At 49.3% G+C, this 15828-nt stretch overlaps 2 protein-coding genes across 2 annotated transcripts in view; one reads left to right on the plus strand and one right to left on the minus strand.

Moving 5' to 3' along the window:
* LOC137378417 (uncharacterized) overlaps positions 1-15828 on the plus strand; it is a 576275-nt gene that overhangs the window by 230947 nt on the left and 329500 nt on the right. The gene's annotated exons all lie outside the window — the stretch shown is intronic.
* mtss1 (MTSS I-BAR domain containing 1) overlaps positions 1-15828 on the minus strand; it is a 171527-nt gene that overhangs the window by 80850 nt on the left and 74849 nt on the right. The window contains exons 6-7 of the mRNA XM_068048606.1: positions 4793-4877; positions 685-776 (exon numbers count right to left, since the gene is read on the minus strand). Coding sequence (XP_067904707.1) covers positions 685-776; positions 4793-4877 — 177 coding nt within the window. The remainder of the gene's footprint in view (positions 1-684; positions 777-4792; positions 4878-15828) is intronic.

Here is a 15828-nt window from a genome sequence, read left to right on the forward strand (position 1 = left end):
GCCTCTTACACTTGTAAACTCCAGCGGATACAAGCCTAGCCTGTCCAATCTTTTCTCATAAGACAGCCCACCCATTCCAGTTATTAGTCTAGTAAACCTTCTCTGAACCGCCTCCAATGTATTTACATCCTTCCTTAAATAAGGAGACCAGTACTGTACACAGTACTCCAGATGTGGTCTCACCAATGCCCTGTATAACTGAAGCATAACCTCCCTACTTTTGTATTCAATTCCCCTCGCAATAAACGGTAACATTCTATTAGTTTTCCTAATTACATGCTGTACCTGCATACTAACCTTTTTCAATTCATGCACTAGGACACCCAGATCCCTCTGCATCTCAGAGCTCTGCAATCTCTCACCATTTAGATAATATGCTTCTTTTTTATTCTTCCTGCCAAAGTGGACAATTTCACATTTTCCCACATTATACTCCATTTGCCAGGTCTTTGCCCACTCATTTAACCTATCTATATCCCTTTGTAGCCTCCTTATGTCCACTTCACAAGTTACTTTCCTACCTATCTTTGTGTCAGCACACTTAGCAACCATACCTTCGGTCCCTTCATCTTAGTCATTTCCAATTTAAAAAGAATGCCACTAAATAAAACACACACAGACTATTGCCTCCCCCCCTCAACCGAGTCAGCGGTGCCTCCTCGAGAAGGAGGGTGGATCTGTTACCTTTGGCGTGGTCTTTGTCCAGCTGGTTGGCAATTTTCTTCCACTCCTCGATCCGACCCTCCAGAGGGTTTATTAAACTGTCAGTCAAAGCACTGCCAAGGGAAAAGATACAAAATAAAACTGAGAGAAAGCAGCGGGCAAGAGAGAGTGAGAAAGCGAGAGAGTGCACATGAAAGAGTGACACCGAGAAAGAGAGAGAGAATGGGATAGAGAGTGACACCGAGAGAGAGTGGGAGAATGGGATAGAGAGTGACACCGAGAGTGAGAGAATGGGATAGAGAGTGACACCGAGAGAGAGCGGGAGAACGGGATAGAGAGTGACACCAAGAAAGAGTGAGAGAATGGGATAGAGAGTGACACCGAGAGAGCGTGGGAGAATGGGATAGAGAGTGACACCGAGAGAGAGTGGGAGAATGGGATAGAGAGTGACACCGAGAGAGAGTGAGAGAATGGGATAGAGAGTGACACCGAGAGACAGTGAGAGAATGGGATAGAGAGTGACACCGAGATGGAGTGGGAGAATGGGATAGAGAGTGAAACCAAGAAAGAGTGAGAGAATGGGATAGAGAGTGACACCGAGAGAGAGTGAGAGAATGGGATAGAGAGTGACACCAAGAGAGCGTGGGAGAATGGGATAGAGAGTGACACCGAGAGAGCGTGGAAGACTGGGATAAAGAGTGACACCGAGAGAGACAGAGAGAGAATGGGATAGAGAGTGACACCGAGAGAGCGTGAGAGAATGGGATAGAGAGTGACACCGAGAGTGAGAGAAGGGGATAGAGAGTGACACCGAGAGAGAGTGGGAGAATGGGATAGAGAGTGACACCGAGAGAGAGTGAGAGAAGGGGATAGAGAGTGACACCGAGAGAGAGTGGGAGAATGGGATAGAGAGTTACACCGAGAAAGAGTGAGAGAATGGGATAGAGAGTGACACAGAGGGAGAGACAGAGAATGGGATAGAGAGTGACACCGAGAGAGCGTGGAAGACTGGGATAAAGAGTGACACCGAGAGAGACAGAGAGAGAATGGGATAGAGAGTGACACCGAGAGAGCGTGGGAGAATGGGATAGAGAGTGACACCGAAAGAGAGTGAGAGAATGGGATAGAGAGTGACACCAAGAGAGCGTGGGAGAATGGGATAGAGAGTGACACCGAGAGAGAGTGAGAGAATGGGATAGAGAGTGACACCGAGAGTGAGAGAAGGGGATAGAGAGCGACACCGAGAGAGAGTGGGAGAATGGGATAGAGAGTTACACCAAGAAAGAGTGAGAGAATGGGATAGAGAGTGACACAGAGAGAGAGACAGAGAATGGGATAGAGAGTGACGCCGAGAGAGAGTGAGAAAATGGGATAGAGAGTGACACCGAGAGAGAGTGGGAAAATGGGATAGAGAGTGACACCGAGAAAGAGAGTGGGAAAATGGGATAGAGAGTGACACCGAGAAAGAGAGTGAATGGGATAGAGTGACACCGAGAAAGAGTGGGAGAATGGGATAGAGAGTGACACCGAGAGAGAGTGGGAGAATGGGATAGAGAGTGACACCGAGAAAGAGTGAGAGAATGGGACAGAGAGTGACACCGAGAGAGAGACAGAGAGAGAATGGGATAGAGAGTGACACCGAGAAAGAGTGGGAGAATGGGATAGAGAGTGACACCGAGAAAGAGTGAGAGAATGGGATAGAGAGTGACACCGAGAGAGAGACAGAGAGAGAATGGGATAGAGAGTGACACCGAGAGTGAGTGAGAGAATGGGATAGAGAGTGACACCGAGAGAGACAGAGAGAGAATGGGAAAGAGAGTGACACCGAGAGAGAGTGGGAGAATGGGATAGAGAGTGACACCGAGAGAGAGTGAGAGAATGGGATAGAGAGTGACACAGAGAGAGACAGAGAGAGAATGGGAAAGAGAGTGACACCAAGAGAGAGTGGGAGAATGGAATAGAGAGTGACACCGAGAAAGAGAGAGAGAATGGGATAGAGAGTGACACCGAGAAGGAGAGAGAGAATGGGATAGAGAGTGACACCGAGAAGGAGAGAGAGAATGGGATAGAGAGTGACACCGAGAGGGAGTGAGAGAATGGGATAGAGAGTGACACCGAGAGAGAGTGAGAGAATGGGATAGAGAGTGACACCGAGAGAGAGTGAGAGAATGGGATAGAGAGTGACACAGAGAGAGAGTGAGAGAATGGGATAGAGAGTGACACCGAGAGAGCGTAGGAGAATGGGATAGAGAGTGACACCGAAAGAGAGTGAGAGAATGGGATAAGAGAGTGACACCGAGAGAGAGTGAAAGAATGGGATAGAGAGTGACGCCGAGAAGGAGAGAGAGAATGGGATAGAGAGTGACACCGAGAAGGAGAGAGAGAATGGGATAGAGAGTGACACCAAGAGGGAGTGAGAGAATGGGATAGAGAGTGACACCGAGAGAGAGTGAGAGAATGGGATAGAGAGTGACACCGAGAGAGAGTGAGAGAATGGGATAGAGAGTGACACCGAGAGAGCGTAGGAGAATGGGATAGAGAGTGACACCGAAAGAGAGTGAGAGAATGGGATAGAGAGTGACACCGAGAAAGAGTGAAAGAATGGGATAGAGAGTGACACCGAGAGAGAGACAGAGAGAGAATGGGATAGAGAGTGACACCGAGGAAGAGTGGGAGAATGGGATAGAGAGTGACACCGAGAAAGAGTGAGAGAATGGGATAGAGTGACACCGAGAAAGAGTGGGAGAATGGGATAGAGAGTGACACCGAGAGAGAGTGGGAGAATGGGATAGAGAGTGACACCGAGAAGGAGAGAGAGAATGGGATAGAGAGTGACACCAAGAGGGAGTGAGAGAATGGGATAGAGAGTGACACCGAGAGAGAGTGAGAGAATGGGATAGAGAGTGACACAGAGAGAGAGTGAGAGAATGGGATAGAGAGTGACACCGAGAGAGCGTAGGAGAATGGGATAGAGAGTGACACCGAAAGAGAGTGAGAGAATGGGATAGAGAGTGACACCGAGAAAGAGTGAAAGAATGGGATAGAGAGTGACACCGAGAGAGAGAGAGAGAGAGAATGGGATAGAGAGTGACACCGAGGAAGAGTGGGAGAATGGGATAGAGAGTGACACCGAGAAAGAGTGAGAGAACGGGATAGAGTGACACCGAGAAAGAGTGGGAGAATGGGATAGAGAGTGACACCGAGAGAGAGTGGGAGAATGGGATAGAGAGTGACACCGAGAAAGAGTGGGAGAATGGGATAGAGAGTGACACCGAGAGAGAGTGAGGGAATGGGATAGAGAGTGACACCGAGAGAGACAGAGAGAGAATGGGAAAGAGAGTGACACCGAGAGAGAGTGGGAGAATGGGAAAGAGAGTGACACCGAGAGAGAGTGAGAGAATGGGATAGAGAGTGACACCGAGAAGGAGAGAGAGAATGGGATAGAGAGTGACACCGAGAGAGAGTGAGAGAATGGCAGAGAGTGACACCGAGAAAGAGTGAGAGAATGGGAGAGAGTGTGACACCGAGAAGGAGAGAGAGAATGGGATAGAGAGTGACACCGAGAAAGAGAGAGAGAATGGGATAGAGAGTAACACCGAGAAAGAGACAGAGAATGGGATAGAGAGTGACACCGAGAGAGAGTGGGAGAATGGGATAGAGAGTGACACCGAGAAGGAGAGAGAGAATGGGATAGAGAGTGACACCGAGAAAGAGAGAGAGAATGGGATAGAGAGTGACACCGAGAAAGAGAGAGAAAATGGGATAGAGAGTGACACCGAGAACGAGAGAAAGGGATAGAGAGTGACACCGAGAGAGAGTGGGAGAATGGGATAGACACCGAGAAAGAGAGAGAGAATGGGATAGAGAGTGACACCGAGAAAGAGAGAGAGAATGGGATAGAGAGTGACACCGAGAGAGAGTGGGAGAATGGGATAGAGAGTGACACCGAGAAAGAGAGAGAGAATGGGATAGAGAGTGACACCGAGAAAGAGAGAGAGAATGGGATAGAGAGTGACACCGAGAAAGAGAGAGAGAATGGGATAGAGAGTGACACCGAGTGAGAGAACAAAACAAACAAGCGACATAGGTTTGCTTTTGAAAACAAAAACAACTTCCACAACAGACATACACAGTCAGCTGCTTGAGCCTCGACTCGATGCTGCGATGCCTCATACACATCCTGGTCAGAGCTGAACCAATCTCCTTCGTAGCGCCTGAAAGAAAAATATATCTAATCACATAATCAATTACATTAATTAGTTATTTCAGTAATTCACTGATGTAGAGGGAGCTTGACTCTGTATCTAACCCCGTACTGTACCTGTCCTGGGAGTGTTTGATGGGACAGTGTAGAGGGAGCTTGACTCTGTATCTAACCCCGTACTGTACCTGTCCTGGGGAGTGTTTGATGGGGACATTGTAGAGGGAGCTTTATCTGTATCCAGCCTCGTACTGTACCTGTCCTGGGCTGGATTGGAAACTGTTGCTTGAGGTGAAACAACAGCCTATGTTTCCAAACGTGTTTGACCTTTTCTCAGCCTTAGTGAGTTTTTTTTTTAGTTTCTCAGGGCCTCACCCCACTTGACCTCAGCATATTCCCTCACTCATTCCTTGCTCACTGCCCCTCACTCTGACCGTCCCCCTGAAAAGTAATTGCAACTGAAGCAGGTGATCTTGTTCAGGTGGACAGTTGATCACAGGAGCCAATAAGCTGAAGATTAAGGTAAATGTCAGTAACAGAACAAATGACAACCTGCAGTCAGGCCACGGGTACACTGCTTACAATCAGTCTCACAAGGGGCCAGTTCAATAAGCTTTTAACCTTCTGACTCAAATAAATTTACAAAAGTTGGACATCATTTCTTTTTATCAAGAATGATTTGAGAGCGTTTTGAGTTATAAAGAGATCAGCACATATCTGGGAATGTGCAACAAACCTCAACACACTCAAGGTGCTCCTAGGAAATCAAACATGTTCTTTGCTTCCATCGACAAGCCAGAGATTTCTCAAAAACTCCAGCCAATATCTCCATTTATTTGCTTTGTTTTTCCAAATTCAGTGAGACATCTTTTCAAATCCATCCATAGGGGCCTCAGCCCACCAAACGTCAGCCATCACACTGCTCGATACCCCCCCTCCCCCTACACCCCCCCCCTCCTCCCCCTACACACCCCCCTTCCTCCACCCCCCCCCCCCCCCCCCCCCCCCGCCCCTCTGCTCTCTCAGGTAGATGCAAAAGGTCCTTTTTGAAGATGACCGGGGAGGTCTCCCTGGTGACTGGGGCCAATATTTATTCCTCAAACATTACCAAAATTAGATGATCTGGTAATTTATCTGACTGCTGTCTGTGGTATCTTGCTGTGTGCAAATTGGTTCCTTTATCACCTACATTACAACAGTGACTACACTTCAAAAATTGCTTCATTTTTGTTTTGCTTTGGCTGTAAGATGGTGGAAGAAAGTAAATCTGACCTCTCTCACCACGCACCCCCTTCCCAAATACAACTCTCCTGGTTAATACAGAGCATTTAAACCAAGCCCAGGTGATTAATCTGGTGCTACAGCAGCTTCACAAAAAGGAATTTTACTGTTGGGGAAAATCATTAAAATAAAAACAAAGTCTTTGTGACACCCCATAGAATCCCGTCTTACAAAGATCCCATGTGATACACCAACCCCTCTCCTTCAGACACTAAACATCCAGCCGAGGATTCCAAGTGGTCTCTGTTTTAATGCACATTTCCACATTTGAATTTCCTTCCCTTTGTTTCTCAGAACAAAATGTCTTTTACACTCCTGTAACGTCCTGTATATTTCAGAAGGTAAATTATTTTTCTGCTTAGAGCAGAGAAGGTTAAGAGGAGATTGGATACAGGTATTCAAAATATGAACTAATCAGAAGGTGTGGCAGGTGGGTTGGTCACTGGAGGGCAGAGGGAATTGGTAAAAGAACTAGAGGGGAAGATGAGGAGAAATCTCTTTATGAAGTGAGTTGTTGTGATCTGGAACACCCTGCCTGAAAGGACGGTGGAAGCAGACTCAATAATAACTTGTCGACATGGACTTTAGCAAGGCCTTTGACAAGGTCCCGCATGGTAGGCTGGTCCAGAAGGTTCAAACACATGGGATCCAGGGTGAACTAGCAAATTGGATACAAAATTGGCTTGGTGATAGTAGGCAGAGGGTGGTAGTGGAGGGTTATTTTTCAGATTGGAGGCCGGTGACCAGTGGTGTGCCATAGAGATCGGTGCTGGGACCTCTGTTGTTTGTCATATATATTAATGACTTGGATGTGAATGTAAGGGGCATGATTAGTAAGTTTGCAGATGACACCAAAATTGGTGGTATAGTGGACAGTGAAGAAGGTTGTCTAAGGTTACAACAGGATATAGATCAACTGGGAAAGTGGGCAAGGGATTGGCAAATGGAATTTAACGCAGACAAGTGCGAAGTGATGCATTTTGGGAAGTTAAACCAGAGCAGGACATATACAGTGAATGGCAGGGCCCTGGGGAGTATTGTTGAGCAGAGACCTTGGGGTGCAAGTACATAGTTCCCTGAAAGTGGCAACACAGGTAGACAGGGTGGTGAAGAAGGCGTATGGCATGCTTGCCTTCATCGGCCGAGGCATTGAGTACAAGAGTTGGGACGTCATTTTACAGTTGTACATGACGTTGGTTAGGCCGCATTTGGAGTACTGTGTGCAGTTCTGGTCGCCGCACTACAGGAAAGATGTGATTAAGCTAGAGAGGGTGCAGAAAAGATTCACAAGGATGTTGCCTGGTTTGGAGGGCTTGAGTTATAAAGAGAGATTGGACAGGCTGGGTCTGTTTTCACTGGAGCGAAGGAGGCTGAGAGGGGACATGATAGAGGTATATAAAATTGTGAGAGGCATAGATAGGGTAGATAGCCAGAGTCTGTTTCCCATGGTAGGGGTGACTCAAACTAGAGGGCATAGATTTAAGGTGCGAGGGAGGAGGTTTAAAGGGGATCAAAGGGGTAAATTTTTCTCACAGTGGGTATCTGGAATGAGCTGCCAGAGGAGGTGGTGGAGGCAGGAACAGTAGCAACATTTAAGAGGCATCTGGACAGGTACTTGAATGAGCAAGGCATAGAGGGATATGGAATTAATGCAGGCAGGTGGGATTAGTATAGATAGGCATTATGGTCAGCATGGACGCGGTGGGCCGAAGGGCCTGTTTCTATGCTGTACGACTCAATGACTCTATAACTTTCAAAGGGAATTGATGCTATAAGAAAACAGCAAGGGAGTGGGACTAATGGGATAGCTCTTTCAGAGCCATCACAGGCTCAATGGGCCGAATGGCCTCCTTCTGTGCTGCATCATCCTTTAGAAACAGCAGCATGCATTGTTTAGTTTGTCACTTTGATACTGAGTGTGATATCATTCTCTGCCCACCCCCAGGATTATTTCCACTCTTCCTACGGTACAGCTTCCAGCACCTTCCCCAAGGGTCCATTCCTGATGAGTGAGCCTGGATGGTAAGCGACAGTAGGCACTTCCACCATGGACAGCATCACAGCTGAGTCAAATCCAAAGCTTGAGCTCACATCTGCACTTTCCAACATGGGCTACTGCACAGGGCTGAGGTGCAGCAAACCTGCCTCTGTTACACAGTCGCTCTGATACTCACTGCCATGGCAGCTGAGCCAACACAGCCCATGCATGAGGCTCTTGCTCACCTCCGCAGGGGAACGAGGACAAGAAAAACCAGACCCAGTCACAAATACAAACAGTTAATATAAACGTCAATTCCCCTTTAAGCAGCAACTGCTGCCTATGGTGGGTGAGACTGGGAGCTCGGAGCCTGTTTGGAGTCTGTAGTCTTACCCTCTGCCATGTGACTGATGGACCTCTTGAACAGGTTGATAAAGAAACACAACCTCTTGATACTTCATTTCTGCACATTGACCCTCTTTGAGCAATTTCGGGGAGGACTTCAGAACGATGTGAAGTTTGCAGGAGCTCGGAGTGTCTTAAACACTTCCTCTCCCCAGCAGGGAATAGGCTTCTGTGCGGAAGTGGGAATGGATTCTATCTCACAGCCCAACAGCCCATTCTGCAAAGAGTCTCTGCACCTGGATCGAGTTATACCTTGGCACAGACACTGAGCACATTTTATCCACAGATTATTCACTGTCTGTGGGAGTGAGGAAAGGGCAGACAGTCTCAGTGAGCTTGGGAGTGCAATTTACAAAACAGGAAGATCCAGGTGGATGAAGGATGCTAAATTAATCTGTAAACAGGGGAGCGGAGGGTGAGCGCGGAGGGGGAGCGAGGAGGGGGAGCGGATAGTGAGCGAGGAGGGGGAGCGAGGAGGGGGAGCGAGGAGGGGGAGCGAGGAGGGGGAGCGAGGAGGGGGAGCGAGGAGGGGGAGCGGAGGGGGAGCGAGGAGGGGGAGCGGAGGGTGAGCGAGGAGGGGGAGCGGAGGGTGAGCGAGGAGGGGGAGCGGAGGGTGAGCGAGGAGGGGGAGCGGAGGGTGAGCGAGGAGGGGGAGCGGAGGGTGAGCGAGGAGGGGAGCGGAGGGTGAGCGAGGAGGGGAGCGGAGGGTGAGCGAGGAGGGGAGCGGAGGGTGAGCGAGGAGTGGAGCGGAGGGTGAGCGAGGAGTGGAGCGGAGGGTGAGCGAGGAGTGGAGCGGAGAATGAGCGAGGAGGGGAGTGGAGAATGAGCGATGAGGGGAGTGGAGGGTGAGCGATGAGGGGAGCGGAAGGTGAGCGAGGAGGGGAGCGGAGGGTGAGCGAGGAGGGGAGCGGAGGGTGAGCGAGGAGGGGAGCGGAGGGTGAGCGAGGAGTGGAGCGGAGCGGAGGGTGAGCGAGGAGGGGAGCGGAGGGTGAGCGAGGAGGGGAGCGGAGGGTGAGCGAGGAGGGGAGCGGAGGGTGAGCGAGGAGGGGAGCGGAGGGTGAGCGAGGAGGGGAGCGGAGGGTGAGCGAGGAGGGGAGCGGAGGGTGAGCGAGGAGGGGAGCGGAGGGTGTGCGAGGAGGGGAGCGGAGGGTGAGCGAGGAGGGGAGCGGAGGGTGAGCGAGGAGGGGAGCGGAGGGTGAGCGAGGAGGGGAGCGGAGGGTGAGCGAGGAGGGGAGCGGAGGGTGAGCGAGGAGGGGAGCGGAGGATGAGCGAGGAGGGGAACGGAGGGTGAGCGAGGAGGGGAACGGAGGGTGAGCGAGGAGGGGAGCGGAGGGTGAGCGAGGAGGGGAGCGGAGGAATGGAATGAAACTCCTTGAATTCCCCACTGCAACAGGGCTGGGACTGGGAACAGGATTGGGGACTGGGAACAGGATTGGGGACTGGGAACAGGATTGGGGACTGGGAACAGGATTGGGGACTGGGAACAGGATTGGGGACTGGGAACAGGATTGGGGACTGTGTTAGGCAGTTACATATGGAGCCATGATTTAACTGAACGGAAAGGCAGACTTGATGGTCTGAATGACCCACTCCTGTTCCTATGTTCCCAGAATCTACTCTGGTATCTGTTTGAAACTCCACTGGTGCTGTCATGGGGGCCTCTCTCAATCACACTAAATGTTTTGGAACCAGGAGGGAGACACACCCACAGCCAACCTGATATACGAATCTATGAACATATGAATTAGGAGCAGGAGTAGGCCACTCGGCCCCTCTAGCCTGCTCCGCCATTCAGTAAGTTCATGGCTGATCTGATTACTCCACATTCCCACCTACCCCCAATAACCTTTCACCCCCTTGCTTATCAAGAATCTATCTACCTCTGCCTTAAAAATATTCAAAGACTCTGCTTCCACCACCTTTTGAGGAAGACAATTCCAAAGACTCACCACCCTCTGATATAATATGTGATAGTTTGACTTCAAACCACTCCCCGAACCTTCCCCAATGCCAGACTGTAACCAGCAGCATTTCACCCCAGTGTTACACAGCTCAAAATACTCTCCAAACACATCCACAATTGGAAATACAGGAGCTAGAATTGTTTGGCTCCGTATTTTTCCACAGTTTAAGTCTGAAAACGCTAAATCCCCACATTTCAAAAGCAAGCAAAACTCTAATTTAATGGGTAATCAGTGTTGCTGACAGTTTCTGAGGGAGAGGGAGACCCTCCAAGACCCCCTTGGTCCTCTCCAAGGAACGTTCAGACTGCTCACACAAACCATCGGCAGTTTGCACGAAGGAGCCCTCCCCCACCCACCCCCCCCCACCCCCGTCTAATCTCATCATCCCCAATATCCAACTATTTCACCATCTCCCCGGTACAGTCCCCAGCTATTCCTGACCAGTCCACTATCCAGTGCTGTTAGCTGCAGTGCGAGGGAGCTGGGGGGGAATTAGGGAGACAGAAATTAAACCCCCCACCAAATAAACAGACAAACACTCAAAAAAAAACTCAAGTTGTTCACGGTCATACTGCAAACCCTATTTTCTGTCAGCATTTACTCAAAAATGTCCAGATTACAGGGAGAGCTGGTTTCCTTTAAACTTCACTTCTGGTTTCTATTTCTGAATGATTCTGGTCTAAAAACATTCTGAGGTTGAAGTTTGAGTTTAAATAACTCCATACAGTTAGATTCCTCTTTCAAACTGAGGTTTTAAATCGGCCAGGATTCCATAGCTCAGAGAGTACTGCAGAGTGAATTTTCATCATCATTAACCAAATTTAACATCCAAGATGTAAGTAATGCTGTGTCACATGGTCTTTTAAATTGGATTTATTTGTAATTTGACGTTCACTCATGTCAAATAAACAACTTGCATTTACAATCACGCCTTTAATGTACATTAATGTGCTGCTTCATAGGAGCGTAAATCAGACAACAATCGATGCCTAACCAAAAAATTATTAGGACAGGTGACTAAAAACGTCTTCAAAGAGGTGACTTTTAAGGTGCTTCTCAGGGGAGGAGGGAGAAGTTTAGGGAGAATTCCAGAGATTAGGCTCTTGACAGCCGAAGGCACAGACTGCTGGAAGCTCTGAAACCTGCAGAGATTTGACATCTTTTACTTGCCCCTGGGGTGCAATGTCTGTCGGTTATTTACTACAGCTTCTGAAGCATCAAGATGGCATAAAAATCAGCAGGGAGACAGTCCTTTAACATCCGAGCAAGTGCCAATGTGCAAGATGACTGGCTGAAACCGGCTTCACTTGTCTTCTGGAATTGAAAGTGAGCGATGGAACATGAGTGAGCAATGGCAGAGTGACTTGGAAACACGTCTGTCATCCCAGCTCTATTGTTGCAGTTCACTCTCTGCCCCAGGGGCTGGTACATTCTGTTAGTTAATCCCTCTCGTTTCTAACTCCGTTAACACTGCAATGGATCCTTTGTGAATTCGAAGTGTCAGCTGTAATGCTGGGTAACATACTAGCCTCTGAGTCACAACATTGTGAGTTCAAGTCCCAGGCTGATACTCCAGGGCAGTATTAAAGCACATGGGATTGGGGGTAGTGTATTGCGATGGATAGAAAATTGGTTGGCAGACAGGAAACAAAGAGTAGGAATAAATGAGTCTTTTTCCGAATGGCAGGCAGTGACGAGTGGGGTACCGCAGGGATCGGTGCTAGGACCCCAGCTATTCACAATATATATTAATGATTTAGATGAGGGAACTAAATGTAATATTTCCAGATTTGCAGATGACACAAAACTGGATGGGAGGGTGAGTTGTGAGGAGGATGCAGAGAGGCTTCAGGGTGATTTGGACAAGTTGAGTGAGTGGGCAAATGCATGGCAGATGCAGTATAATGTGGATAAATGTGAGGTTATCCACTTTGGTAGCAAAAACAGGAAGGCAGATTATCTGAACGGCAATAAACTGAGAGAGGGGAATATGCAGCGAGACCTGGGTGTTCTCGCACACCAGTCGCTGAAGGTAAGCATGCAGGTGCAACAGGCGGTAAAAAAGGCAAATGGTATGTTGGCCTTCATAGCGAGAGGATTCGAGTACGGGAGCAGGGATGTCTTGCTGCAATTATACAGGACCTTGGTGAGGCCACACCTGGAATATTGAGTGCAGTTTTGGTCTCCTTATCTGAGGAAGGATGTTCTTGCTATCAAGGGAGTGCAGCGAAGGTTTACCAGACTGATTCCTGGGATGGCGGGACTGACGTATGAGGAGAGATTGAGTTGGTTAGGATTATATTCGCTGGAGTTCAGAAGAGTGAGGGGGGATCTCATAGAAACCTATAAAATTCTAACAGGACTTGACAGGGTAGATGCAGGAAGGATGTTCCCGATGGTGGGGAAGTCCAGAACCAGGGGTCATAGTCTAAGGATACGGGGTAAACCTTTCAGGACTGAGATGTGGAGAAATTTCTTCACCCAGAGAGTGGTGAGCCTGTGGAATTCGCTACCACAGAAAGCAGTTGAGGCTAAAACATTGTATGTTTTCAAGAAGGAGTTAGATATAGCTCTTGGGGTGAAAGGGATCAAAGGATATGGGGCGAAAGCGGGAACAGGTTACTGAGTTGGATGATCAGCCATGATCATAATGAATGGCGGAGCAGGCTCGAAGGGCCAAATGGTCTACCCCTGCTCCTATTTTCTATGAGGGAGTGTTACACCATCAGAGGTGCCGTTTTTCGTTTGAAATGTAAAACAAAGACCCTCACCTGCCCTCAAGTAAATGTAAAGGATTCCACGGTTAATATTTTGGTGAAGAGCAGTGGTGGAGGGGTCCCCCCAGTGTCCTGGCCAATATTCATCACTCAAGCAACATCACTGAAACAGGTTATTTAACCATCACCTCCAAGCGATTTTCGGGATCTTCTTGTGCCCAAGGTGACTTGCAACAGCGACAACACTACAAAGAAGTACTTGATTGGCTGTAAGATGCTTAGGGATGTCCTGAAGTGATGAAAGGTACTCAAGTTCTTTCTGAGGGAAGGATCTCATCTGCTCTCCACTTCTAAAATGACCCATCACCTCAAACAAGCCCATTCCACAAGACCACCCACAGGGTGTTATGACAGAGCGGTCCCATCGGAAACAGCGGATTATTTTCCCAAGAAACAACCCATAGTTGTCCGACCCCAGGAAAACACATTACTGATTATACAAGCCGGCTAGTGCAGTGGAAAGTTCCCATTGGAGGGTCCACGTCTATTGAGTGCAGCATTCAATCTGAGCACCTTGACTTCACAATGTCACTGCTTCAATTTGTGCAGAGGTGAGGAACATGGTACCTTCTCACAGACATAGAAACGGGGACTTCATTCTGAGAGCTTGTTTACACAGCCAGCTCCAGTTTATTGCCAACACAAGATAGTGGCACCAAGGACACTCTCCAGCGACCAGAACACCAGCAGTGTAAAGCTGCTGCAGCAGATCCCATCAGCGTCTGCCCAGTTGGGACACTCAGTAACACTGACGTTCACCCAGTCTGCTGTGCAATGATTGCTGGTCTGGAACCAGACAGAATTGCGACATTCAATGTTGCTAAATCCCAACACAGACAACTCAGATTACACTGCAATCTGGATTTATTCTTAAAGGAGCCCCGTATTTTTCTCCCCCATTACGCTGCCTAGGTAAGGAGTTCCATTCTGTGCAGGGAGTTTTAATTCCCAAGGGAGCACTGGTTTAAATTGAGAAGGGCAGAGACAGAGCAGGACAAGGAGTGAATTCAGATCCAGTAGCTGGCATTAGGGGAGGCGAAACTGGGCTTTGAAATCCTGCAGATTGTATAAATGAGAGAGATAGAAAAGGAGATGGGACAATAAAGTGAGAATAGAGCCATTTAGTTTAACAAGTGGAGTTGAGTTGAGGGTGAGGGACAGGGAGTGTATGAGGGTGAGGGACAGGGAGTGTATGAGGGTGAGGGACAGGGAGTGTATGAGGGTGAGGGACAGGGAGCGTATGAGGGTGAGGGACAGGGAGCGTATGAGGGTGAGGGTGATCAGTGTGAGTGTGAAGATTCAAGAGACGGATGCAGATAGCTTCACCATTGTGAGGGGACATGATGGCCAGTGACACCGAGCGAGATCGAAATGATCAGTAACTCAAAGTCTGTTTGCTAGGGAACCATTGATTAAATTCCCCAGTTACAGGCACTGGTCAGTCTGATTCACCTCAGAGTTGCCAATATCAGAGCTCCTGCAGAGAACGTCTGTTCCACAGCTGTGTAAAGTGGATGTGACTGGAGCATAGCAGCAATGAGCAGTCAATGAATCAAACCCTGACTCAGTACAGTTTAGATTTAAATATTTACTGATGTGTGGTTTGATTATTTAACAATTGCATCAGTTTCTAAGGAAAACTAAAGCTGAATATTTTTCCAGGATTCTCCCCCCCTCTCACCAAGACACTGATTATTGTAGAGTAATGTTACACCAGACGCAAGCTCACTCTAATACCTCAGACACGTGACTCAGTAATATGCAGCCAAGACAATGAGTGTCTCAGAGAGATGACCAAATAATCTGTCCTTGTGATGTTGGTTGAGGGATAAATATTGCCCCCAGAACACCAGGGAAAAATCCCCTTTTCTTCTTTGAAACAGTGGCCATGGGATTGTTTACTTCCACCTGAGGGAGCAGACGGGGCCCTGGTCTGTCAGCACCTCCGACAGCACAGCACTCCCTCGGTACCGACCCTCCGACAGCACGGCGCTCCCTCGGTACCGACCCTCCGACAGCACGGCACTGCCTCAGTACCGACCCTCCCTCAGTACCGACCCTCCGACAGCACGGCGCTCCCTCGGTACCGACCCTCCGACAGCACGGCCCTGCCTCGGTACCGACCCTCCGACAGCACGGCCCTGCCTCGGTACAGACCCTCCGACAGCATGGCCCTGCCTCGGTACCGACCCTCCGACAGCACGGCCCTGCCTCGGTACCGACCCTCCGACAGCACGGCCCTGCCTCGGTACTGACCCTCCGACAGCACGGCGCTCCCTCGGTACCGACCTTCCGACAGCACGGCGCTCCCTCGGTACCGACCCTCCGACAGCACGGCGCTCCCTCGGTACTGACCCTCCCTCAGTACCGACCCTCCGACAGCACGGCGCTCCCTCGGTACTGACCCTCCCTCGGTACCGACCCTCCGACAGCACGGCGCTCCCTTGGTACTGACCCTCCCTCGGTACCGACCCTCCAACAGCGCGGCGCTCCCTCAGAAATAAATTGGCTGCCACGTGTTCTAGGTTACAATAGCGACTACTCAGAAGTACATCATTG

This window comes from Heterodontus francisci, chromosome 16, assembly GCF_036365525.1.
Source record: "Heterodontus francisci isolate sHetFra1 chromosome 16, sHetFra1.hap1, whole genome shotgun sequence".
Classification (NCBI taxonomy): domain Eukaryota; kingdom Metazoa; phylum Chordata; class Chondrichthyes; order Heterodontiformes; family Heterodontidae; genus Heterodontus; species Heterodontus francisci.